Source organism: Maniola hyperantus, chromosome 28 (genome assembly GCF_902806685.2).
Source record: "Maniola hyperantus chromosome 28, iAphHyp1.2, whole genome shotgun sequence".
NCBI lineage: Eukaryota > Metazoa > Arthropoda > Insecta > Lepidoptera > Nymphalidae > Maniola > Maniola hyperantus.
In genome coordinates this window covers 1,567,716-1,591,425 of record NC_048563.1, presented here as the reverse complement: position 1 = coordinate 1,591,425, position 23,710 = coordinate 1,567,716, and the positions used below count along the sequence as shown (strand labels likewise).

The window sequence follows — 23,710 nt, the reverse complement described above, 5'->3', positions numbered from 1 at the left end:
CCACGGCCGAAGCCTCGCACCGGACCAGATCAGAGAAAATTTAGAAATTATAAAATTCCAAATTTCCCCTGCTGAGAATAGGTTTTTAAAAATCCTGTGAAATGTCTTTGTTTTTCCAGGACAAAAAGCCTATGTCTATTCCCTGGGATCCTCTAGTCAATGTCTATCTATGTACCAAATTTTGTCAAAATCGGTTAACGGATGGCAGCACAAAGACACACTTTCACATTTATAATATTATGGATAGTTATATAAATGTGAAAGTGTTGTACTCTATTTCCTTTCTATGACTATTACTCAGTAGCGTGCAGGTCATAGAGGCATAAATGCAATGCTTACCCCAGTTGCAATGCATATTTTTCATTAAGACCTGCCAGTGAACAGGTTCCTACCTAACTAATGCCTACCCTGGCTTCAAACTCTGTGCAAACCACTGCTATTACTACTACAAAATCATTATCATCATGATCAACCCCTCGTCGGCTCATTACAGAGCATGGGTCTCCTCTCAGAGTAAGAAGGGTTTTGGCCCTAGTCTACCACGCTGGCCATGTGCAGATTGATAGACTTCACATACCTTTGAGAACATGGAGAACTCTCAGGCATGCGTGTTGCCAGTGATGACATATAGAATATAGATCCCAGACATGAACGCTAACTATGGACCTCCTAAGAAAGCTCAGAGTCACTCAGCGGGCGATGGAGAGAGCTATGTGCGGAGTTTCTCTACATGATCAAATCAGACATGAGGAGATCCGTAGGAGAACTAGAGTAACCGACATGGCCCAACGGGTTGCGAAGCTGAAGTGGCAATGGGCAGGGCACATAGTTCTTAAAACCGATAGAAGTCGGGGTCCCAAGGTGCTGGAATAGCGACCTCGCATCGGAAAACGCAGTGTTGGAAGACCCCCACTAGGTGGACGGACAACATCAGATGAGTCGCAGGGAGCCACTGGATTCAGGCGGCGCAAGATCGTGACGTGTGGAAGTCCCGACAAAAGACAGTGGATGTCTATCGGTTGATGATGATGATGATGATAGTATGATAATCAACTCAGCGACAAACAGCTCAAACCATAAGGTCTACAAACTTAAGATAATTATTTCAAGTCAGTTCTTTCACAGACAGGGGTAGATGCAGGAGTAGATTTTTACAATGTAAAGGATTATTTAAATGATAAGCAAGCTTGGGAATGAGTTGCTTAATTACGGCTATGTGATAGTTCTAATAAGTTTAGGTAAATAATTTTGTAAAGTGGTGATAATAAAAAGAATACCCGGCTGAGTTTGTTGTGGGCTCTTCTCAGACCTGGGCGCGTTTGGAACCCTCGTAGCTTTAGTTTTAAGTACGTATTAACCACCACTATATCATGTCATCTTACAAATAAAAATTTATGTCAATCAGGAAGTGTAACATTTTACCAATTATTCTGAACAAATAATTTGAGTTTGAGTTTGCCCCATCTAAAAAAAAAATTCGAGAAATACTAAGATCTTGAAAAAATCTAAAATCACATGGACGAATTTGCAGAAAAAAGATTTTAAACTATAACTACCTATCTATGTAGTAAAATATTTAGGTACCTACCTGTCTTATTAAATTTTCAGCCAGTTCCTCTAAATATGGATAAGTGTTCAAAAGCCTTTGATGTTCTTCCAAGTTTTTGTGGTTTTCTTTCACTTGCATTTCAGACTCCATTGTTGCATTGCAGAGAGCACAAATATATTTGTAATCTACATTTCTAATACAATGGAAGGAGTCGGATGTAACTACTAATTTTACAGAATTCTTTAATGTTAGTATTATACATTCTTGATCATTTTGTATTTTCTTTCTATTCCTTTCTACTTCGGCAACTATTTCTTTCGGTTGCCTTAACGCTTTGTACATTTTCAATTGCTTAAAAGTTAAAACTTTCTACACTTAAAATCACAATAAAGTTAAATAAGCGCGCTGCTCTTGTTGAAGGTAATTTAAAAAAAAATTACAACATTGCAGCCAGGTGACATCTTTCTTTTTAAACTGGTTATATGGCTCTGGATTCTAGCCCTTTTGAGCCTTTCTGACCACTTCCAAGTTCTTTGATAATAATATACAGGGAACGTAATAATTTCTTATTACGAAATAGTAGGTACATAAAATTTCTTTGGTGTAGAAGTATTTTGATGATCTCACAGACTCCGTCCGTTATCATCACAGATCTAGACTCTAGAGTGTAATGAACATATGAATTTCATCATCATCATCATGATCAACCCATAGCCGGCTAAGTTACTACAGAGCACGGTCTCTTCTCACTATGAGAAGGGTTTCGCCATAGTCCACCACGCTGGCCAAGTGCGGATTGGCAGACTTTACATACCTTTGAGAACATTATGGAGAACACTCAGGCATGCAGGTTTCCACACGACGTTTTCCTTCACCGTTAAAGCGAGTGATATTTAATTTTTGATTGACTTGACCTAAAGCATAGATCATAATATTATATAGTGTGTTTTTTTCACGTTTTTAGTGGTGTTAGTATTTAAGCGCCATCTATGAAAATTTTATCGAACGTTGCCCTGAAACTTCATCATTAAAAAAAATCAGATCATTTTATTTCAGATCGATTTACTTAAAATGATTTAAAGTCACAAAGTGAACAAAGAAAGACAGCCTTATTACATCTAAAATTATTATTCTTGGAAAACATCGTACCTACACCTATTTTTATTCATAGGCTTAGAAAAAGACTATATTATGCTTATGAAAGTTCAGCGCTGGTTTCTTCCATCCTCAAGTTATTGAATTCTTTGTGAAACTCTTCATATTCGGCAGACGATTGCAATGCAAATACTCTGTTTCCTTCTTTATAAATATGTTTTGCTTTCGTACTATTCTTTAAGTCACTTACGGATATCGTGTTACGATTATCATTTTCCAAATCTCCAAATGATATGGTTTTAGGCTGGGTGATTTGTTTTTCTTTAGTAACTTGTTTATCTCTTTCCCTTTCCTTCTGAGTATCGTTTCTCTCAGTGGCCCATATTTTACATTTTTATCATATTTCAATGATTCTGGCACCATTTTATTTTCTATGTCTTTCTTGATTTTTGCATTAACATCAATAACTTCACTATAATCGACTACTTCTCGGGTTAGTTCAATTTCATTACTAATATTATTTTTGGTTTCTTTGATAATATCTTCAATATCGTAATGAGATTTTCTGTTCTCTGTATCTGTAACTTTTGTGGACTTTACGCTTTTATTTTTCGAGTTTTCGACAGCCCGTTTAGTAAATAATTTATACTTGAGTGAAAGTTTACTTTTAACTGGGTTTTTACTTGAAAGTGCATCATTTATTACAGCAAATTTTATATCATTTTTGAATTTGTGGGCATCTTTTCGCGAATGAAAGTCATCTTGGTTAACACTTTTCGTTTTTTGATTTAGGTGGTTACTAATTTTTTGTGCAGCCTTCTCAGCTATAATATCTGCCATTTTACTAAAAGTTTCAGACGCAAGCAATTTCTTTAAGAAGTAGTCAACGTCCACGTTCTCCGAACTTTTTGTTTGTTTCACCAAAAGTATTGTAGTTAAAGCTGATGAGAATATAAAAATTTATATATAACTACCTACGTTAACTAGTTACTTAAATAATAAAATTGCTAGAAAAATATTTTTTGAGCCAATATTATAATTTATACTATCCATATCCAAACTAATATTATAAATGTAAAAGTGTCTGTCTGTCTGCTAGTTTTTCATGGCCCAACAGTTTAACTGATTTCGATGAAATTTGTAGTTTGATAGATAGTCGCGGGCATCATCTAGTGTTAAATAATTACTTTAGGAGGTAGGTATGTATTTAATATTATGCTCTATCTATAATACTTCATTTATTTTAATTTATATTAATAATTTTTGTCTATTTGCTTGTATATCAACTAAAAGCCACTGGAATCATTTAGTTGAAACTTTCCCGTTTGAAAGCTTGTCCTAGTTAATCTTAACTTAAACACAGATTCAACTTTGATCTTTTAGGTTTTTTGTGAATATTTTGTGATAAAATAAAGATATTTGAGTCAAGTACCTACTTAAGGATAAGTTAATTATTATTTTAATTATACTTACATATCAATAAACATAACATATTTAAAATTTTAAAATATACAGTAACTAGGTAGTTGCCAACTTTATAAAATATTATTTTGATCGTACACAATGTAAGCTTATACCTACAGTTCATACTTTTTACGAGATTATTTTATGTGAACCTATGTTTTTATTTTATGATAAAATTCTTATTACTTTAATACAAGCAGAAGACCAGACTTTATATTTTATCCGTACTAATATTATAAATGCGAAAGTGTGTCAGTCTGTCTGTCTGTCTAGTATCTGCTAGTTTTTCACGGTTCAACCGTTCAACCGATTTTAATAAAATTTTGTACAGTGTTAGCATAAATGCATAATAGGTATATCCCGGTGACGACATTACTTTTTAATCCTTAAAAATTAAATAGTTCCCACAGGAGTTTAAAAACCTACGTCCACGCGGACGAAGTCGCGGGCATCATCTATTTTGTAATATTGTTAATAGGAGTAATAGTGTTCTTGGTAACAGAGTACGGCCTTAAAAGACTGTCATCCAGGGCCGTAAAATAAATAAATAAAAAAAGAATATTCTTGGTGTTCTTGTTCTGCTGAAAACGGCTAGAATCCAGAGCCGTAAAACCAGTTTTAATAAAATAGTGTTGTAAACAAACAATAATTTTGTGAATTAAGGTTTTAAGATTTCAATTAAAACCTAACAAAACCAAGGTGAGACTGGTTTAATACCGACAAGCATGTTAGGAGTTTCTTAGTTATCATCAACCAATAGATATCTACTGATTCTTGCCGTCCCTACGACTCGTTTGATGCAGACTGTCCACGTCTGTCTGGAGGGTCTTCCAAGGCTGCATTTTCCGGTGCGAGATCGCCAGTACCTTGGGACCCCAGCGTCTATCGGTTTTTCAAACTATGTACTCAGCCAGACCCCCTGAATAGGAAGCTGACATCTTGACCAGCAGGCTATCACCGCGTTTTTTTGAATATATATCAACTATTAAAGTGTCCGATCGAAATTAATTCAGCTTCAGCTTCGGCCAAGAAGCACTATTTTTTTTCAATGACAAACTTTTTGAAACGAGTTTCTTATCCTCTGGACTAGGAAAACCCTGTACTGCAGAATGTAGTTCCTTAGGGATACAAAGTTTCGTAATCTAAGGACCAAAATCTAATTTTTTTTGGTTTATTTTATAATCTAACTAGCTTATGCTCGCGACTTCGTCCGAGTGGATTACACAAATTTCAAACCCCTATTTCACCCCCTTAGGGGTTGAATTCTCAAAAATCCTTTCTTAGTGGATGCCTACGTCATAATAGCTATCTGCATGCCAAATTTCAGCCCGATCCGTCCAGTAGTTTGAGCTGTGTTTTGACAGCCAAAATCTTATGAATTTTTCTGCCGGGTTTTGTTATGTATTTTTGGAATCTTTTGCATCTATTCCTTCCTATAAAAAGTTTCTTTAGTAATGTAATCCGAGTTGTATAGTAACACTATTAACTTCTACATAACTATATTCATTTTGTAATCTTCAACTCGCACGTCGTTAGCACGGTATGCAGCCTTTCTACAAACTGGCATACCAGACACAGGCATGTGTATCATAGGCTTAATACTGATCAGCTCTATGCTGTACTCTTTCAGGTATTCCTCTACCACAAGATGGCAGTCAACTCAGGTACCCCGACACCCTACATTGACTTATCTAAAGACAATTTACTGCTTGGACTTAACCAGGAAGTATCTACTAGTGAACTGGAAGAAGGGTAAGTTACATCATTTAATCTAAATATATAAAACTAGCTTATTCCCGCGACTTCGTCCGCGTGGACTACACGAATTTCAAACCCCTATTTTACCCCAGAGGTTGAATTTTCAAAAGTCCTCTCTTAACAGATATCTACGTCATAATAGCAATTTGCATACCAAATTTCAGCCAGATCCGTCCAGTAGTTTTAGCTGTGCGTTCATAGATCAGTCGGTCATTAATGTGACGTATACATCTGTTGAGAAAGCATTTTTGAAACTCCTAAGGGGGTAAAATGGGATTTTGAAATTTGTGTAGTTCACGAGCATGTATAATTTTTTTCTTTTTTTCAGGCAACCCCAACCAATAGCAATAACAAACATCCAGAGCTTGACAATGGAAGTCCAACCCCTAGAGATCAAGAACAGCCCGGCTCCAGAGAGACTGAAATGCCCCGAGTGTACGCGATACACTGCCGTCGATGAGGAGCACATGGCGCGACATATTAGAAAGGCGCACAGAGGGGAGAACCCCTTCCAGTGCTTCATGTGCGACTACAGGTGCGTGTCACCCCTACCCTAAAGTAATGGTAGAGGTTTTCTTTCCTACCATAAAAATGATATTGGATCGATTTCGGGTAGACAGTGTCTTGTTGCCTCTATGTAGTACAAGCTCTCTTTTCTCTGTGTCGTTTTGCTCATTGCTAAGGATCGCGATCACTCAAAAAACAATGGTAGAGATTTTCTTGGAACAGTTTTTGGTAAGCATTGTCGTAATGTCTCTATGATCATCTCTCTCTCTCTCTCGCACTCTTTTTCTCTCTCTCTCTCTCTATCTATCTATCTCTCGCTCTCTCTCTCTCGGTTAATGAGAAGTACCATATAGGTTTTCTTGACTGACACAACAGACGAACGGACAGACAACAAAGTGATCCTATGAGGGTCCCTTTTTTCCTTTTGAGGTATGAAATCTTAGGAATACAATTTTTTTGTTCCAGCACGTACAACAAGACCGTCTTTGAGGAGCACGTAAGAATCCACAAAGGCATCAAACCCTACCAATGCTCTTACTGTCCACATCGAAACGTCTCCAAGAAGAACTTGAAGCGTCACGAGAGAATCCACCGACCGGACAACCCATTGAAATGTCCACATTGTGACTACATAGGGAAAAACCAAATATGCTTCAACAGCCACACCAAAAAATACCACCCTAAATACTACCACGAACTAAAATGCAAATGGTGTGCTAAAAAATTCCCCGATGAAAAAACTCTATTAGCACACAAATCTCATGTAAGCACTTGTAAAATGCTAGTCGATGAAAACAACACCGATTCGGAGATATGCGGTTTTACAATATGCTCGTCGTATAAAATGAAGTATCATAAGCAAAACGAGCATGGTGTGGATCCGAAACTGAGGAAAGACTGGAAGTGTGCTCTCTGTGATTGGTCGTGTCATCAGAAATCTAGGATTCTGCTGCATCTGATACATCATCCCAATCAGATGGTAGACGAGAATGACATTGATGTTTCCATTTTGAGGAAATATGGCATCATGTGAAGTGTATTATAGCGTGATTCTATTATATAGAATCGTAGGATTATGGAATGATTCTATAAAATACCTGCAATAGTATGACTATACAATAGAACCATAGGATTGTGGTGTGATTGTACTATAATAAACATAGGATGGGATTAGTGTGGTTCTATTAAATATGAAGCTTTTAACAATGAATTTGTAAAATATTCGGAGATATGCGGTTTTACAATAATATGCTCGTCGTATAAAATGAAGTATCATAAGCAGAATGAGCACGGCGTGGATCCGAAGTTGAGGAGGGACTAGAGTGTGCTCTCTGTGAATGGTCGTGTCATCAGAAATCTAGGATTCTGCTGCATCTGATACATCATCCCAATCAGATGGTAGATGAAAGTGACATTGATGTGTCCATTTTGAGGAAATATGGGATTATGTGAAGTGTATTATAGCGTAGAAATTATGGTGTGATTCTATTATTTAGAATCATGGGACTATGGAATGATTCTATAAAATACCTATAATAGTATGACTCTATAAAATAGAATCGTGTGATTGTGTTGTAATAAATATAGAATGGGATTAGTGTTGTTCTATTAAATATGAAGCTTTTAACAATGAAATTCTCTCGTATTACACACAACACATAAAAATTTGTAAAATGTTAGTTGATGAAAATAACAGCGATTCGGAGATATGTGGTTTTACAATATGCTCGTCGTATAAAATGAAATATCATAAGCAAAATGAGCATGGGGTGGAGCCGAAGTTGAGGAGGGACTAGAAGTGTGCTCTCTGTGAATGGTCGTGTCACCAGAAATCTAGGATTCTGCTGCATCTGATACATCATCCCAATCAGATGGTAGATGAAAGTGACATTGATGTGTCCATTTTGAGGAAATATGGGATTATGTGAAGTGTATTATAGTGTAGAAATTATGGTGTGATTCTATTTTAGAGTCATGGGATTATGGAATGATTCTATAAAATACCTATAATAGTATGACTCTATAAAATAGAATCGTGTGATTGTGTAATAATAAACATAGGATGGGATAAGTGTGGTTCTATTAAATATTATGAAGCTTTTAACAATGAAAATCCTCTAGTATTACTAAATTATTTTTAGATTTTTAACATTGGCACCGATTCCTTTGTCTTACTCTAAACTAAATTTAGAGTATCTGCGTCCTTTTCTTTTTAACAATGCTAAAAAAGGAACGGAACATGACTTTTGCATTTATAATATTAGTATGGAAGTATGGATAATCATGGGATTATGTTGTGATTCTTTAGCAAAGAATCATACAAACAGTGAGTAAAATCAAATCTAGAAATAAAACAATTTTATTAGTGACATAACTGTTTCATTTATTAACATTTATTTTACACTAGCGTATTCTCGCGATTTCGTCCGCGTGGACTACACAAATTTCAAACCCCTATTTCACCTCCTTAGGGGTTGAATTTTCAAAAATCCTTTCTTAGCGGATGCCTACATCATAATGGCTGCATGTTAAATTTTAGCCCGATCTGTCCAGTAGTTTGAGCTGTGCGTTGATAGATCAGTCAGTCAGTCAGCTTTTTCTTTTATGTATAATATTATACATTATACTCTATCAGTGGAAAAAAGTTAGTATAAGGCTCTCTGTTACGTAATCCCATGCTATAGAGACAAAAATCTCAGTAGGCGTTAGCTATTGAGCCACCAACCAATCACAAACATGTCTTCAAAACATTCGAAATTCAATTTGAAAATGTTGTCAAAAACATTCCAATTTCAATTGGAAAACACAGTTTCATTTGTGATTTTTTTTTTAAATCAGGCAAAATGTACCCATATTATTACAAAAGTCAATAAAATAAAATTATAAATAAAATAAAAATAATTAAAATCTACAATAAAAGTAATAACAAAAATAAGTACAATAATGTATTATTGTATAGTATTTCTATCATTATTTTTGATTCGCACTGCGATGCTGCGTCAACCAATACCGGTAGATGGCGACATCCAAGTGCTCACACATCGTCCGGAGAATCTCATTATTAGAGTGCCGTAGTCGCTCCCAAAAGGAAGCTATTCTGGAGCGAATAATCGCGAAGAAGTCGGGCATTCTTGCCGATGCGAACATGATGGACGCACTACAAAATCGTGGTGGTTTCATCAGGATGCGGTAGGCATCATTGTACTGCACCCTTATTGGTTGGTGGCTCAAAATAGTTAACGCCCACTGAGTTTTTTGAGTCTATCATTAGTAGGTACGGGATTAAGTAACAGAGAAAGCCCTATACTAATAATAAGACCTATACTATACGAGATGGACAAACTTTGCCCCAGGCTGAACTATGCCTATCACAAACTTCATGCCACGACTGCAAAACAACATGCAACTTTTTAGGGTTCCGTACCTCAAAAGGAAAAACGGAACCCTTATAGGATCACTTTGTTGTCTGTCTGTCGGTCTGTCAAGAAACCTACAGGGTACTTCCCGTTGACCTAGAATCATGAAATTTGGCAGATAGGTAGATTTTAGCTAGATTTAGAGGAAAAATCTGAAAACTGTGAATTAGTGGTCAAATCACCCAAAAATAATTAAATTGTGGTCAGAAACTAATAATTAGTATTCTCAATTTTCGAAGTAAGATAACTATATCAAGTGGAGTTATCATATGAAAGGTCTTCACCTGTGCATTCTAAAACAGATTTTTATTTATTTTTATGCATCATAGTTTTTGAATTATCGTGCAAAATGTCGAAAAAATACCACTGTAATACAGAACCGCCGGTGCGCGAACCTGTTTCGCATAAGGCCGGTTTTTTTCTGAAGATAGAAGATTTTCATTATTAAATGGCACATATATCATCTCTGTACATTCTGGAGCACGCGTCCATACAATTTTGGTCCATCTCCTTCGGCGGATAGGGTATAAGTGCATTCAGTTGTACCTTTCTGCTAACCATATCCTGGCTTTCTTTCGTGGGGTTTCAGGATATAAGATGGTCTGAAAAATGTAATAAAACATTTTAATAACACTTTGGGTTACAAACTTTAGAATTTCGCCGGAAGTATTATCATTTAATATCTCTACATAGGATTATTCACTCCAAAATAGATTCTCCCGTATTGCTGTCGTTGATTAATATTAATTATAATGTCCGATTTAGAAACCCTAGACCTTTTGCCCTTAGTGTATATAAGAACAATACTTCCTTTTACAATCCCGTTGTCCGTATGTGTCGCCTGTACAATGATCTTTTTACAGCTAACCATAATATTGACATTTTTAATAATAATTTGAACAGGTTTAAAAAACATTTATCAACATTTTGCATCTTCTCCACTTTAAGTATATTTTTCATAGTTAATTTTCTTGTATTTCTTTTTTCTGTGTTTTTATAAATTGTATCTTATCAGTTAGTTAGTGCATATATTTATTTAAGCATTGTTGTGTACACATATTAAGGGTTACCGCTTAGATCTTAATCTATTGTTTTTTTTTATTTGGTCCATTTATAGCTGAAAGTTTTGTGCGCCTTTATAATAAAATAAAATAAAAATATCTTCATTGCGGTTATAACCTAGTGGTACAGTTCTGTAACAAAACGTCTGGCTTCACCTACACTGTAGGCGAAAGGTTACCTATAGTACGCGACAGGTCGAGATAGCAACCGGGGAGGGAACGCCCCGCACAGCCCCCTCGCTAACTAGGTGGGTGCGAGCGCGGGTGCTGTGCGGGTGTGCTCCCGCCTCATGCCCCGTTTGCCATCTCAACGTGGCTAGTTACCACCCTACCGGCAAAGCCGTACCGCCAAGCGATTTAGCGTTCCGGTACGATGCCGATGAAACCGAAGCGTTTAAAAACTGCCATACCACTTCCAGGTTAACCCGCTTCCATCTTACTGCATTGTCACTTGCCCAAGCGCTGGTTTATAATATTTACAAAAATACCGGCCAAGTGCGAGTCAGGCTCGCGCAATGAGGGTTCCGTACTACAGTCGTATTTGTTCGACATGTTGCACGATAATTCAAAAACTATGATGCATAAAAATAAATAAAAATCTGTTTTAGAATGTACAGGTGAAGACCTTTCATATGATACCCCACTTGATATAGTCACTCACTTCGAAAGTTGAAAATACTAATTATTAGTTCATGACCACAATTTAAATTTTTTTGTGTGATCTAACCCTAAATTCACGGTTTTCAGATTTTTCCCCAAATGTCAGAAATAAGATCTACCTACCTGCCAAATTTCATGATTCTAGGTCAACGGTAAGTACCCTGTAGGTTTCTTGACAGACAGACAGACAGACAGACAACAAAGTGATCCTATAAGGGTTCCGTTTTTCCTTTTGAGGTACGGAACCCTAAAAACTGTGTTACCTGTAGTCACCAGCCAGCCATCCGTAATGCCCCATGGATGACGTCATTTCCGTGAACCTCGCAAACTGGATGTATCTGAAAGTGGGTAAGATATTAATGTACAGTACCTACCTATAGTCGACGCATTTTAAAATGAGTCGTCGAGTTATCTGTCTGTTTCGCTCGCACTTACCTACGACCTGTAAGTGCGAGCGAAACAGACAGATAACTCGACGACTCGGTTTAAAATGCGTCGACTATAGTAGGTATGCGTTATCCACAGAAAGAAGTTAGTAGGCATAGGGCTCTCTCTGTTACGTAATGCCATACAAATGATAAAGGCAAAAACTCAGTGGGCGTTAACCATTTTGAGTGACCAACCAATCACAAATGAAACTGTGTTTTCCAATTGAATTTCGAATGTATTTTCGAATTGAATTATGAATGTTTTTGAAGATATGTTTGTGATTGGTTGGTGGTAAGGTAGAATAGGTGTGATAGCCTAGTGGTTAGGACGTCCGCCTTCTAATCGGAGGTCGGGGGTTCGATCCCGGGCACGCACCTCTAACTTTTCGGAGTTATGTGCGTTTTAAGAAATTAAATATCACTTGCTCTAACGGTGAAGGAATCCATCGTGAGGAAACCTGCATACCTGAGAGTTCTCCAATCCAAAAGTCTACCAATCCGCACATGGCCAGCGTGGTAGACTATGGCCAAAACCCTTCACTCTGAGTGGAGACTCTCTGCTAGTGAGACCGTGATCTGTAGTGAGCCGGCGATGTGTTGATCATGATGATGATGAAGGTAGAGTCCCGTGGGAACTCTTGATTTTCCGGGATAAAAAGTAGCTTATGTCACTCTCTGTCTTGAAGTATACCCATGCAAAAAAACATGTTGATCCGTTGCTCCGTTGTAACGTGATTGAAGGACAAACCAACAAACAAACACAATTTCGGACTTATCATATTAATATATGGGTAGTGGAGTATATCGTATATACATATATTACGCAGTAGGTAAGTACCTATATCAAGTATAAATGATAATATCACAAGTATGGATTACTAATATTATAGTTTATTGTACCTACTTATTCGTGATACAACAAGAATAACACATTTCAAGTCATATTATGCATTTTAAATCAATTTGATTTTTATAAGTAATTTAACGTCTACTAGAAAAAATAATACAATTAGCTGCAAAGCTGAGGTTAACATCGCACGTTAATCGAACTTAAAAAAATGTTTGGATTCCTCGATTCGATACCAGGAGTGGGACATGTTAAAGGTACGTATATTTATTTATTACTAGCTTTTTTTTTTTAAATTCATTATAGGCAAACGCTTGACCGCAATCACACCTGATGGAAAGCGATGATGCGGCCTAAGATGGGATGCGTTTACCTAGAAGATGCCTATTCACTCTTGTTTTAAAGATACCCGGGTTGTAATTGGTAGGAAACACATATCGTGGAAGAGTATTCCAAGCCTTAGCCATGTGTATGAGGAATGATGACGCAAATCGTTTCGTGCGTGTAGATGGGATGTGGAGGACATAAGGATGGAAACTCGCCCGACGTCTTGCGGTTCGGTGGTAAAATGGTGAAGGGGGGACAAGATTGAAAAGTTCTTGAGCACACTCTCCGAAACATATCCTATAAGACACTGATAAGCCGACGACCTTGCGGCGGTGATCAAGACTTTGAAGTTGGTCAAGTTGAAGAAGACAAAAGTTTGAAGAAGCTTATGCTCGCGACTTCGTCCGCGTGGGCTACTCAAATTTTAAACCCCTATTTCACCCCCTTAGTGGTTGAATTTTCAAAAATCCTTTCTTAGCGGATGCCTACGTCATAACAGCTATCTGCATGCCAAATTTCACCCCAATCCGTCCAGTAGTTTGGGCTGTGCATTGATAGATCAGTCAGTCAGTCAGTCAGTCACCATTTCCTTTTATATATTTAGAGATTTAGACTAGCTGGTGCTCGCGACTTCATTCGCGTGGAATTATGTTTTTTAAAAATCCCGTGGGAACTCTTTGATTTTCCGGGATAAAACTTAGCCTATGTCCTTCCCTGGGATGCAAGCTATCTCTGTACCAAATTTCGTCAAAATCTGTTAAACGGATGGGCGTGAAAAGCTAGCAGACAGACAGACAGACTGACTGACAGACAAAGAAGTGATCCTATAAGGGCCTTTTTTCATTTTGAGATACGGAACCCTAATATGCTATCCTATCCTATAGGTGCCATCCATTATGCGGTTGGAGATGACACAGGGGGTCGCAACGCGATGCTGCAAGCCACAAAGTCGACTGCTATGCTGACTGGGGGGGCTGTTGGTGCTGCAATAGGGGGTCCCATCGGCATGGTGTCAGGCGCGGCTTTCGTTGCTGCTGCTACAGACTCTATGAGCTCTAAACATACCCAGGAGCCATGGGGATGTGATGCAGGTATGGTTAGGCCATTACGAACGTGCGAACGGGGTCATAAATCGTGGCAAATCCGCAATGTATAGCGTGCAATACTCGAGGTCAATGCCCGCCTACGACGCGGCACCTAACTACGCAACGTCCGTTGACCTCTAACGTCAATCAGATGTTTTATTTGCAACTAGCTGATGCCCGCGACTTCGTCCGCGTGGACTGCACAAAGGAGATCGCCCGTGAACGGGCCCTCTTTTGTGGCGTCGTGTCAAAACTTAAATTAATTTTTTTTTAATGTGTTATATTTTACGATTATGTTTTATAACGACTTTTTTTCACTCTATTATTGAAAATATCCAATATTACAGTTAGAATCGTAAACATGCATTTAATTTGAAGAAGTATTAATTAAATATAACCTCAATATCAGCAATATAAAAAATAAGATTTCTTTATTACCAGGGTGAATAAATAGAAATCGTTTGCAGAATATAAAGAGTTAATTATTTGTCTACAAAATAAAATTAAAACCATGGTGACACAACAATTATATTAGGGGGGGCCCAAAGCTCCTAAGAAAATGGGCAATCTCTTTTTCATACCCCTATTTCACCCCCTTAGGGGTGAATTTTCAAACATCCTTTCTTAGCGGATGCTTACGTCATAATAGCTATTTGCATGCCAAATTTCAGCCCGATCCGTCCAGTAGTTTGAGCTGTGCGTTGATAGATCAGTCAGTCAGTCAGTCAGTTAGGTACTAGGTACTATCACATGATTGGTCCGGATTGACCGGTTTTTAAACTAACATTTGTCTTGTTCAGGTGTTACTGCTCATATGGCTAGTGTCACTGAAATGAAAAGATTGAAGGCAACAGGAATGGACCACACATCGATGGTGAAAAGAGTGGTTCCAACATCGAAAGTGAAACCAGAAGTGGTCCTGATATCGAAAGTGAAAACTGTTTGAAGAGGCAGAAATAAAAGGAAGTAAGAAAAACATTTGTTTTGAACCCTTCGTGTGCGAGCCCGACTCGCTCTTGACTTGTTTTCCACTAGCCGGTAATACTATGGGTAGGTAGAGTATACGTTAGTTTTAGGAAACTAGCCCCCCCGATTGTGTAAGAAAAACGTATTCATCGCTATCTAAAAAAAACTAGATATTTAAGTTAATTATTATACATTAGAGTTAAAGGTAGATTGTAAATAGCAACAGGTAAAAACGTCCTTAATAAAATATATAAAAAACCTGAACGCCAGCAAAAACTTAGTTGATATAACTCTAAGGGTGAGATCTATAGAACGCACTCTGACTTTGCTTAGACATAAGACAGAGTTAAAACGAGACAGAGCTATGATTCTCACATAAGTCTGTCTCGTTTTAACTCAATCTTATCTGAGCAAAGTCAAAGTGTGCTCTATAGATTTCAGCCTCAGTCCATTGGCGAACGTAATTAATCAAATGTAATTTGCGTGCTAGATTTTATAACGATGTGTTAAAAGTAAATAAACTGTTTGCTAAAGTAACTCAGTGGTTTTATCTCTATAAGTACTGTAGTTCAGAGCCTCAATAGCTCAACCGGTGAAGGAGTCACTCAAAGGAGTGGCCTGAAAACTGAAAGGTTGGCGGTTTAAACTACCCTCATACCTCATCATACTTGATACACGCGCAATAATATGTATTTATGTAGGTGTGACACAAGGTGCCATCAAGTTCTAAAAATTCCCGTTGTGTAACAGTGTTACTCAACGGGAATTTTTTGAACATGATGGCACCTTGTGTCACAGTGTTACACACGGGGGTGTGACTCAACGGGAATAACCCGTTCAAACCCCGCCCGTTGCACTATTGTCGTACCTACTCCTAGCACAAGCTTGACGCTTAGTTGGAGAGGAAAGGGGAATATTAGTCATTAAACATGGCTAATATTCTTTTAAAAGATAATATAAGAAAAAATAAGTTTGAAGAACCGATATATGTTGGGGTCCTAAGTCCTAAAGTGCTGGAGTGAGCTCGCACCTGAAAGCGTAGTGTTGGTAGACCCCAAGACCCTCACTAGATCTGCGGAGCGAGGGACGGTGAAGGAACTTACCGATTGGCTGCACATAAGGACCAGCTCAGTTGAGAACTTCGGACAATCTCGTTTTCACCCGGCGGTGGACTAAATTCTGAAAAGTAGACGTCTTAGGTAAGGCTGAGCACGGGTCTCCTCTCAGAACGAACGGGTCTCCTCTCAGAATTAATGGGTCCCCTCTCAAAATATTATTATTGTATATACCTACATTTATTCTAAATCTATTCTGTTAAAATAGTTTTTTAATTAAAATTTTAAGTAATCTCTTTTGGCCTTCTGTTATACCTAGATTTAAATTTAAATAATAATTATGTATTTACGCTGTTGATTACTTTCAAATAAAAAAAAATAAACAAATAAAAAATGAACGGGTCTCATCTCAGAATGAACGGGTCTCCATTCAGAATGAACGGGTCTCCATTCAGAATGAACGGGTCTCCATTCAGAATGAACGGGTCTCCTCTCAAAATGAACGGGTGTCTTCTCAGAATGAACGGGTCTCCTCTCAAAACGAACCGGTCTACTCTCAGAACGAACGGGTCTACTCTCAGAACGAACGGGTCTCCTCTCAGAATGAACGGATCTCCTCTCTACCTCTGGATAGGTACAATAATTAGAATGACCTACCTTCCCAATGCTTGCAGTAGTAGAGATCCGCAACGCAATGGTTCACAAAGGTGAATAACTTGAAGTACAGTCCATGCCCTCGATTCACGTTCACACAGACGGGACTGCACATGTAAACATTATCTACTTATATACGAAAATGGTAAAACTCACTGACTGACTAATCTATCAACGCACAGCTCAAACCACTGGACGGATCGGGCTGAAATTTGGCAATGCAAGATAACTATTATGACGTAGGCACCCACTAAGAAAGGATTTTTAAAATTCAGCCGCTCAACCGATTTTGATGAAATTTGACGGACATATGCTACTTTTTATCCCGGAAATTTAAAGAGCTCTGCGGGATTTTAAAAACCGGTCAAGTGCGAGTCAGGCTCGCGCAACAAGGGTTCCGTACTACAGTCGTATTGTTCGACGTTTTGCACGATAAATCAAAAACTATGGTGCATAAAAATAAATAAAAATCTGTTTTAGAATGCACAGGTGAAGCCCTTTCATATGATACCCCACTTGGTGTAGTAATCTTACATTGAAAGTTGAAAATACTAATTATTTGTTCATGAACACATTTTAATTTTTTTTTTGGTGATGTTACCACAAATTCATGGTTTTCGGATTTATTCCTTTACTTGTGATAGACCTACCTACCTACCAAATTTCATGCCTCTAGATCAACGGGAAGTAACCTATAGGTTTTCTTGACAGACACGACGGACAGACAGACAAAATTCAAATAATGTATTCAAAATAGGTAATAAATTACCCTTTTGATGGTCGGTTATTGGATTTGTAAGCTATAGTGGTGATAATTATTACGCAAACTTAAAACTAAAGCTACGAGGGTTCCAAACGCGCCTTCTGAGAAGAGCCCACAACAAACTCAGCCGGGTATTCTTTTTATTATCACCACTTTACAAAATCACTTAAATTTATTAGAACTAACACGAACAGTAAAGCTTGTTCCTATTTTCCTTTTGAGGTACGGAACCCCAAAAATAAGTTTTCTGCGCAGGTACATCGGCGTAACTTATAAAAGTTGTAGTGCATTAGTTTACCTATAAACCGACGGACAGGAGAGTGGACAGGTGTGTAGGTCAAATGCAGTTTCCACCTCATACAGAGCACTGAAGTTGTAGGCCTCAGTCCGCAGTGCTGTTCAACGTTCAATAATAAGTTATTTAATTAATAAAAATGTGAAAGTGTGTTTGTTTGTTGGTTTGTCCTTCAATCACGTCGCAACGGATTGAAGTCCCATAGGCTATTTTTTATCCCGGAAAATCAAAGAGTTCCCACGGAATTTTTAAAAACTAATAAACCCAATTAAACCTAATTAAACGAGACAGTGCTCTACAAATCTGATATCTCTTTCTAAAGATCGATGTTAATCACTTTTGGCCGCGTACTGTACTCAGTGGCGTAGCTAGGTAACCAGGGGCCCTGGGGCAAATCAAAAATGGGGCCCCACTGCTATCTAAACTGGTTAGGTTTTACCAAGTAAAAATATTAAATATACAAATACATTCACAGAAAGAATTTAGGGGAATACCCTAGTAACTTTCGAATTATAATTAGAATTCGAAATAGAGCCTCAATAGCTCAACCGGTATAGGAGTGGACTGAAAACCGAAAGATCGACGGTTCAAACCCCGCCCGTTGCACTATTGTCGTACCTACTCCTAGCACAAGCTTGACGCTTAGTTGGAGAGGAAAGGGGAATATTAGTCATTTAACATGGCTAATATTCTTTTTAAAAAAAAATTAAAAAAAAAAAATTATTTTGAAAATGGGTGAAATTTTCAAAACTTGAGTTCGATCGAGAATTTCTGGTAAGGATTCGAGGGCCCCCTGAGCTTTAGGGCCCCGGGGTACTGCCCCGCCTAGCCCCTAGGTAGCTACGCCACTGGATATACTACGTATGACTAACGGACGTAGTCACAGTAGCTTAATCGTTACTTAAGTTTAGTTAAAACGAGACAGAGCTATATCTCTCACATAAATCTGTCTCGTTTTAACTCAATCTTAAGGTGACGCAGGACGCTCGACCGAAATTGGCAGCGCACGTAGATAACATGTGTTAAAATAGAAATCTTTTCAGGCTCGTAACTTTTAAATCAATATTTCTTTCAATGTTTTATGTATCAATAAACCTAGATAATGACGAGATAAATCGATATAATTCTTAGTTTTGTGCGTACAATATCGAATATTGTTGTAATTTCCCTCCTACGTTTGTATGAAGAAAGCACTGAACTGAGTCCCCTTAAGTAACGATTAAACGACTCTGAGTACCGAGGTATGTAAGTGTATAATCAGCATAACTCACATTTCTTTGTACTAGCATAATGACTTCTAGTAGTCTTATCATGAGTAGTAAGATAATGTCTTCTTGAATTGAAGAGTTGTTTACAAGTTCCTGAGGAAACTATGGAATATTCTGAAAATTATTGAAACAAAGAAAACCATTTATCAATAAGCACATCCATATAGGTTCGATCCGATTCCGGGGGTTCGATCCCGGGCACGCACCTCTAACTAATTAAATGTCACTTGCTTTAGCGGTGAAGAAAAACATCGTGAGGAAACCTGCATGCCTGAGAGTTCTCCATAATGTTCTCAAAGGTGTGTGAAGTCTGCCAATCCGCACATGGCTAGCGTGGTAGACTATGGCCAAAACCCTTCTCACTCTGAGAGGATTCCCGTGCTCTGTAGTGAGCCGGTGATGGGTTGATCATGATGACATCCATATAGGTTTTTTTTTATTCAGATACAAGTTAGCCCTTGACTGCAGTCTCACCTGATGGTAAGTGATGATGCAGTCTAAGATGATAGCGGGCTAACCTGGAAGGGGTATGGCAGTTTTTATTAAACCCATACCCCTTTGGTTTCTACACGGCATCGTACCGGAACGCTAAATCGCTTGGCGGCACGGCTTTGCCGGTAGGGTGGTAACTAGCCACGGCCGAAGCCTCCCACCAGACCAGACCAGAAATTTAGAAATTATAAAATTCCAAACCCCTGCCAGGAATCGAACCCGGGACCTCCCACTAATAAGACCACAGCGCTCACCACTGCGCCAGGGAGGTCGTCAACCAGGGAGATACCTACCCACTTAAATCCTACTTAAAAATAAAATAAAAAAATTAATAATTTTAAATACGTATCAAAAATTGCGGACCGGCAGGAATCGAACCCGCGTCTCCTGGAGATCGCGCCCGACGCTCTGACCTAGACTAAGCTTCAGCTCAGAGCGTCAGGCGCGATCCTAGGAGACACGGGTTCGATTCCTGCCAGTCCGCAAATCCATATCCATACTAATATTATAAATGTGTAAGTGTTTCTGTCTGTCTGCTTGCCTTTCACGGCTTATCCGTTCAACCGATTTTGACGAAATTTGGTAAAGCGATAGCTTGCATCCCGGGGAAGGATATAGGCTACTTTTTATCCCGGAAAATTGAAGAGTTCCCAAAGGGTTTTTGAAAAGCTAAATCCATGCGGACGAAGTCGCGGGCATCATCTAGTTTTTTACACCACTTTTAGTTTTTTGTCCACTGCTGGACATAGCCTTTCCAAGAGCGCGCCACCACACACGGTCCTCTGCCTTCCTCATCCACCCACTCCCCACCACCTTTTTCAGGTCATCAGGTTTTATATGGTAGGTATTTCAAATTATTTAGAAATTTCCTTGAGGTATAAAAATTATAAAATATAGGTACTTAATTATTATAAATGCGAAAGTGTGTTTGTCTGTCAATCTGCTAGCTCTTTAGGGTTCCGTACCCGAATGGGAGCCAGCGGGACCCTATTATAGGATAGGTATTTTATTATTTTAATTTCTAAGGAGTTACCTTTTTCAAAATCATTGCACATGTTGTGCAAAAAGAGAAAACACGAATTTTCAAAATCCATAAATTCCACTTTCCCGCCAAAAATCCTCTTCGTACACACCACAGTGTCGTTGCTTTTACAAATCTGAACCCTTTTTGAGCAAACTTTTTTCACGTGATCATATTTTAAATGTGAACCTTTTTCATTTGCATCTATTTCTGTTGAATTTTTTAAATGTAAACCCATAGTTTTTACAGTTATAATGTATATGATTAAAAATGTATTTTTGTTTCTGAAATTCTTCATACTAAGTTAAAGAAAAATTAATTTTGCTGACTAGAGCTATGCAAAACAGATTTAAATTATTCAATCAATCAACAGAAAGCTGTAAAAAAATAATTGAAATTGTAATCCATAAACTCACTACGCTATATTATTAAATGCGAAAGTGTGTTTGTTAGTTGGTTTGTCCTTCAATTACGTTTGAGATAATTTTCATAGATGGCGCTGAATACATCGCCCACTAAAGATGAAAAATAATACCTATATCTATATGATGATCTTTAAATCGGATGCGAAATTTATTAATTACTTCTATTATAGTTCACAGATTTTGTGGGGAAAAAACGTAAGGAAAATTGCAGTGCATGCTAGCTCTTACTCTTACATCTATGTCATTGATTGACGCGACCTAAACATTAAAGCATAGATCATATAGATATTATTTTTCATCTTTAGTGGTGAAAGTATTCAACGCCATCTATGAAAATTATCTCGAACGTTGCCTGGAAACCTCCTCATTAGACCTGTCATGTTAGTTTAGAATTTGTGTAGAATTAGTTAGTTGACAGTGAAAAAATAACAACATTTTAAATAATACTGGCACCGATTCTAAGCACAACCTAATTTTAGAGTATTCGAACCCTCTCCTTACTATGGCAATATGAAAAGGACAGAAGCAGTTTGACATTTCTAAATTTAATTTTTAGATGGTAAAACCCGTGATTTTAGCACGCACTCGCGAACCTACTGTTTAAATTTGTATTATGCACTAAAATTTAGAGTCTTTAAATGTGAAAGTCATGTTCCGTTCCTTTTTTAGCAGTAGTAAAAAGAAAAGGATGCAGATACTCTAAATTAAGTTTAGTGAGAGACTAGAGAATCGGGGCCATTGCTTTATTAAAAGTCGTACAAAAGTTACAAACTTCATATTACCTATTTAATAAAATACACTCAGTTACTTATACATTTTAACATTTCTGTTTATCTATATATATAAAATTCAAAGTCCTGACTGACTGACTGACATATATATAAACGCACAGCCTAAACTACTGGTCCTAGAGACATGAAATTTTGAGGGTGTCTTCTCTGTAAAGAGTAGGTATCCACTAAGAAAGGATTTTTCGAAATGCCACCCCTAAGTGGGTTAAATAGGGGATGAAAGTTTGTAAGAAAGTCCGTCATTTTTCAAGTTATTTGCATGAAAATTGGTATTTGGGTTTTCGGTCACAAATGAAGAGATACGTGTTCCAGGATTTTTGGAAATTCATCCCCCCATCTCGATTTTCTAAATTCCACCCGAGCGAAGCCGGGGCGGGTCAGCTAGTATTATATGTTTAAGTATTTGTTTCTTAATTAAATAAATAATTAAAAATTTCTCGGTTTTAAAAGCTATTGATATTTTAAAATATATTTTTTTACAAATATTTGCTTATAAATTATTAAATTTTACAATATTTCATTCACTTAATATGTAGATACAATTTTACATTTTAATAATACAATTATTTATTTGAATATAACAAGTAGTCAAGTATAGTACGATTCAAACTTAAATGCGTCTGCGTGAAGTTAGCTTTGCTACTTCGGACACCCAAAATGTGTGTTCTGCGCAACGTCGTGCGCAAACTTCAGGGGCGCATTGACGTTCGAATCAGACTGTACAGTATTTAGTTATCATTTTCGTACCTCGTCTGCGCAGACCGTAATTCTGTTGGAACTTATCTCTATATTAAGTTGACAGGTAAACTAAGTTGAAAAGGTCGAATTGAGAACCACCAATTTTTTTTAACTGTTTTGTTAAATAAATATATTTTTCATTTTCATTTCATTTCATTTTCACCTTCTTTTGGAAGTCGGTTAAAAATAAAATGGCGTTATGTCACAGTGTGGCTCAAGCATAATATTTTTCAGGTTCAGTCAACACTTGTCACACACGTAATATGCGGGTCTGACTCAACGGGAAAATAAAATTCCAAAAAGTGTCACAACGTGACTCAAGAGGATTTTTTGCCCGTTGAATCACAGTGTTGTTCACGGTAGTGTGACTCAACGGGAACAACCCTATATCTAGTGTCGTCCCGTTCTGCATTGTACAAGGAGCATTGTAAAATATGGCAATAGATTTTAACTAACCATTTTAGTTTAATTTAGAGATTTCAAATATAAATATATAAATGTACAATAGAATCTGCCACAATATGGCTAATTCTGTTGTAAACTGCCACACCCCTTCCAGGTTAGACCACTACCATCTTAGACTGCATCATCACTTACCACTAGATGAGATTGCAGTCATGGGCTAACTTGTATCTGAATAAATAAATAAAAACAATATCTAAACTTAACTAAAATCACACTTAAAGATAGTGCTATCCTTTTCCGCAGGAAGAACTGTGAAAGGGATAGCAATATATTTAGCCCTGTCATTTTAGTTCAGAAATTGTTTACAACAGAAATAGCCACTGTAGCTAACTTAGGTGCCACGTTTTTGAAAAATATACTCAGAGATGTGAAATTTAAAAACCATTGTTAAAAAACTTTGTAAATGCATCACAATTCTACACAAATTTTATGGCACCAACTCGATATAAAAATAATATTAGGTATATTGATTTATTTATAGACAGTAAAATTTATGTTAAAAATAAAAAAAGATTCGATCATATGATTGATATGAACATATAAATAAAATAAAAATAAATAAATAAGCCTTTTATTACTG

At 37.3% G+C, this 23,710-nt stretch overlaps 4 protein-coding genes across 7 annotated transcripts in view; 2 read left to right on the top strand and 2 right to left on the bottom strand.

The window, feature by feature from the left end:
- Positions 1 to 4,704: 4,704 nt before the first annotated feature.
- On the top strand, positions 4,705 to 8,741 carry LOC117994907 (transcriptional repressor CTCF-like). The gene is made up of 4 exons (XM_069508427.1): positions 4,705 to 4,807; positions 5,739 to 5,860; positions 6,195 to 6,401; positions 6,839 to 8,741. Exons 2-4 carry the CDS (start codon positions 5,757 to 5,759, stop codon positions 7,404 to 7,406), a joined length of 879 nt encoding a protein of 292 aa, XP_069364528.1. The 5' UTR covers positions 4,705 to 4,807; positions 5,739 to 5,756; the 3' UTR covers positions 7,407 to 8,741.
- Positions 8,742 to 8,765: 24 nt separating this feature from the next.
- Positions 8,766 to 19,316, bottom strand: LOC117995101 (uncharacterized; the record flags this gene model as incomplete). The annotated part of the gene is made up of 6 exons (XM_034983106.2): positions 8,766 to 10,391; positions 11,774 to 11,848; positions 16,267 to 16,342; positions 16,876 to 16,979; positions 17,934 to 18,030; positions 19,202 to 19,316. Coding segments are annotated over 6 exons (516 nt in total), but the record flags the coding sequence as incomplete, so codon positions are not given.
- The window catches only part of LOC117995034 (zinc finger protein 549-like), a 137,918-nt gene continuing 126,634 nt past the window's right edge, over positions 12,427 to 23,710 (bottom strand). Inside the window, exon 4 of one of the 3 annotated variants that reach the window (XR_011238384.1) lies at positions 12,427 to 12,459. The gene's annotated coding sequence lies outside the window, so the exon portion shown is untranslated. Of the gene's footprint in view, positions 12,474 to 19,529; positions 19,554 to 23,710 lie in introns of those variants that run through there. The other 2 variants (XR_011238385.1, XR_011238386.1) reach the window with 2 other exon arrangements.
- On the top strand, positions 12,806 to 23,627 carry LOC138404456 (uncharacterized). 2 transcript variants are annotated; one of them, XM_069508455.1, is made up of 4 exons: positions 12,806 to 13,042; positions 13,997 to 14,203; positions 14,998 to 15,163; positions 22,900 to 23,627. In XM_069508455.1, the coding sequence occupies exons 1-3, from the start codon at positions 12,997 to 12,999 to the stop codon at positions 15,141 to 15,143; spliced, it is 399 nt and encodes a 132-aa protein (XP_069364556.1). In that variant the 5' UTR covers positions 12,806 to 12,996; the 3' UTR covers positions 15,144 to 15,163; positions 22,900 to 23,627. The 2 variants fall into 2 exon arrangements, with proteins under 2 accessions (XP_069364556.1, XP_069364555.1); XM_069508454.1 differs by lacking the exon at positions 22,900 to 23,627 and having other exon boundaries at positions 12,808 to 13,042; positions 14,998 to 15,700.

What these genes read in the sequence shown, in the direction of transcription:
- LOC117994907 (XM_069508427.1), top strand. Translation starts at nt 5,757, where the DNA reads ATGGCAGTCAACTCAGGTACCCCGACACCCTACATTGACTTATCTAAA. An exon ending in ACTAGTGAACTGGAAGAAGG is followed by an intron (nt 5,861 to 6,194) that starts GTAAGTTACATC and finishes TCTTTTTTTCAG; the next exon opens with GCAACCCCAACCAATAGCAA. An exon ending in TGCTTCATGTGCGACTACAG is followed by an intron (nt 6,402 to 6,838) that starts GTGCGTGTCACC and finishes TTTTTGTTCCAG; the next exon opens with CACGTACAACAAGACCGTCT.
- LOC138404456 (XM_069508455.1), top strand. Translation starts at nt 12,997, where the DNA reads ATGTTTGGATTCCTCGATTCGATACCAGGAGTGGGACATGTTAAAG. An exon ending in AGGAGTGGGACATGTTAAAG is followed by an intron (nt 13,043 to 13,996) that starts GTACGTATATTT and finishes CCTATCCTATAG; the next exon opens with GTGCCATCCATTATGCGGTT. An exon ending in GCCATGGGGATGTGATGCAG is followed by an intron (nt 14,204 to 14,997) that starts GTATGGTTAGGC and finishes TGTCTTGTTCAG; the next exon opens with GTGTTACTGCTCATATGGCT.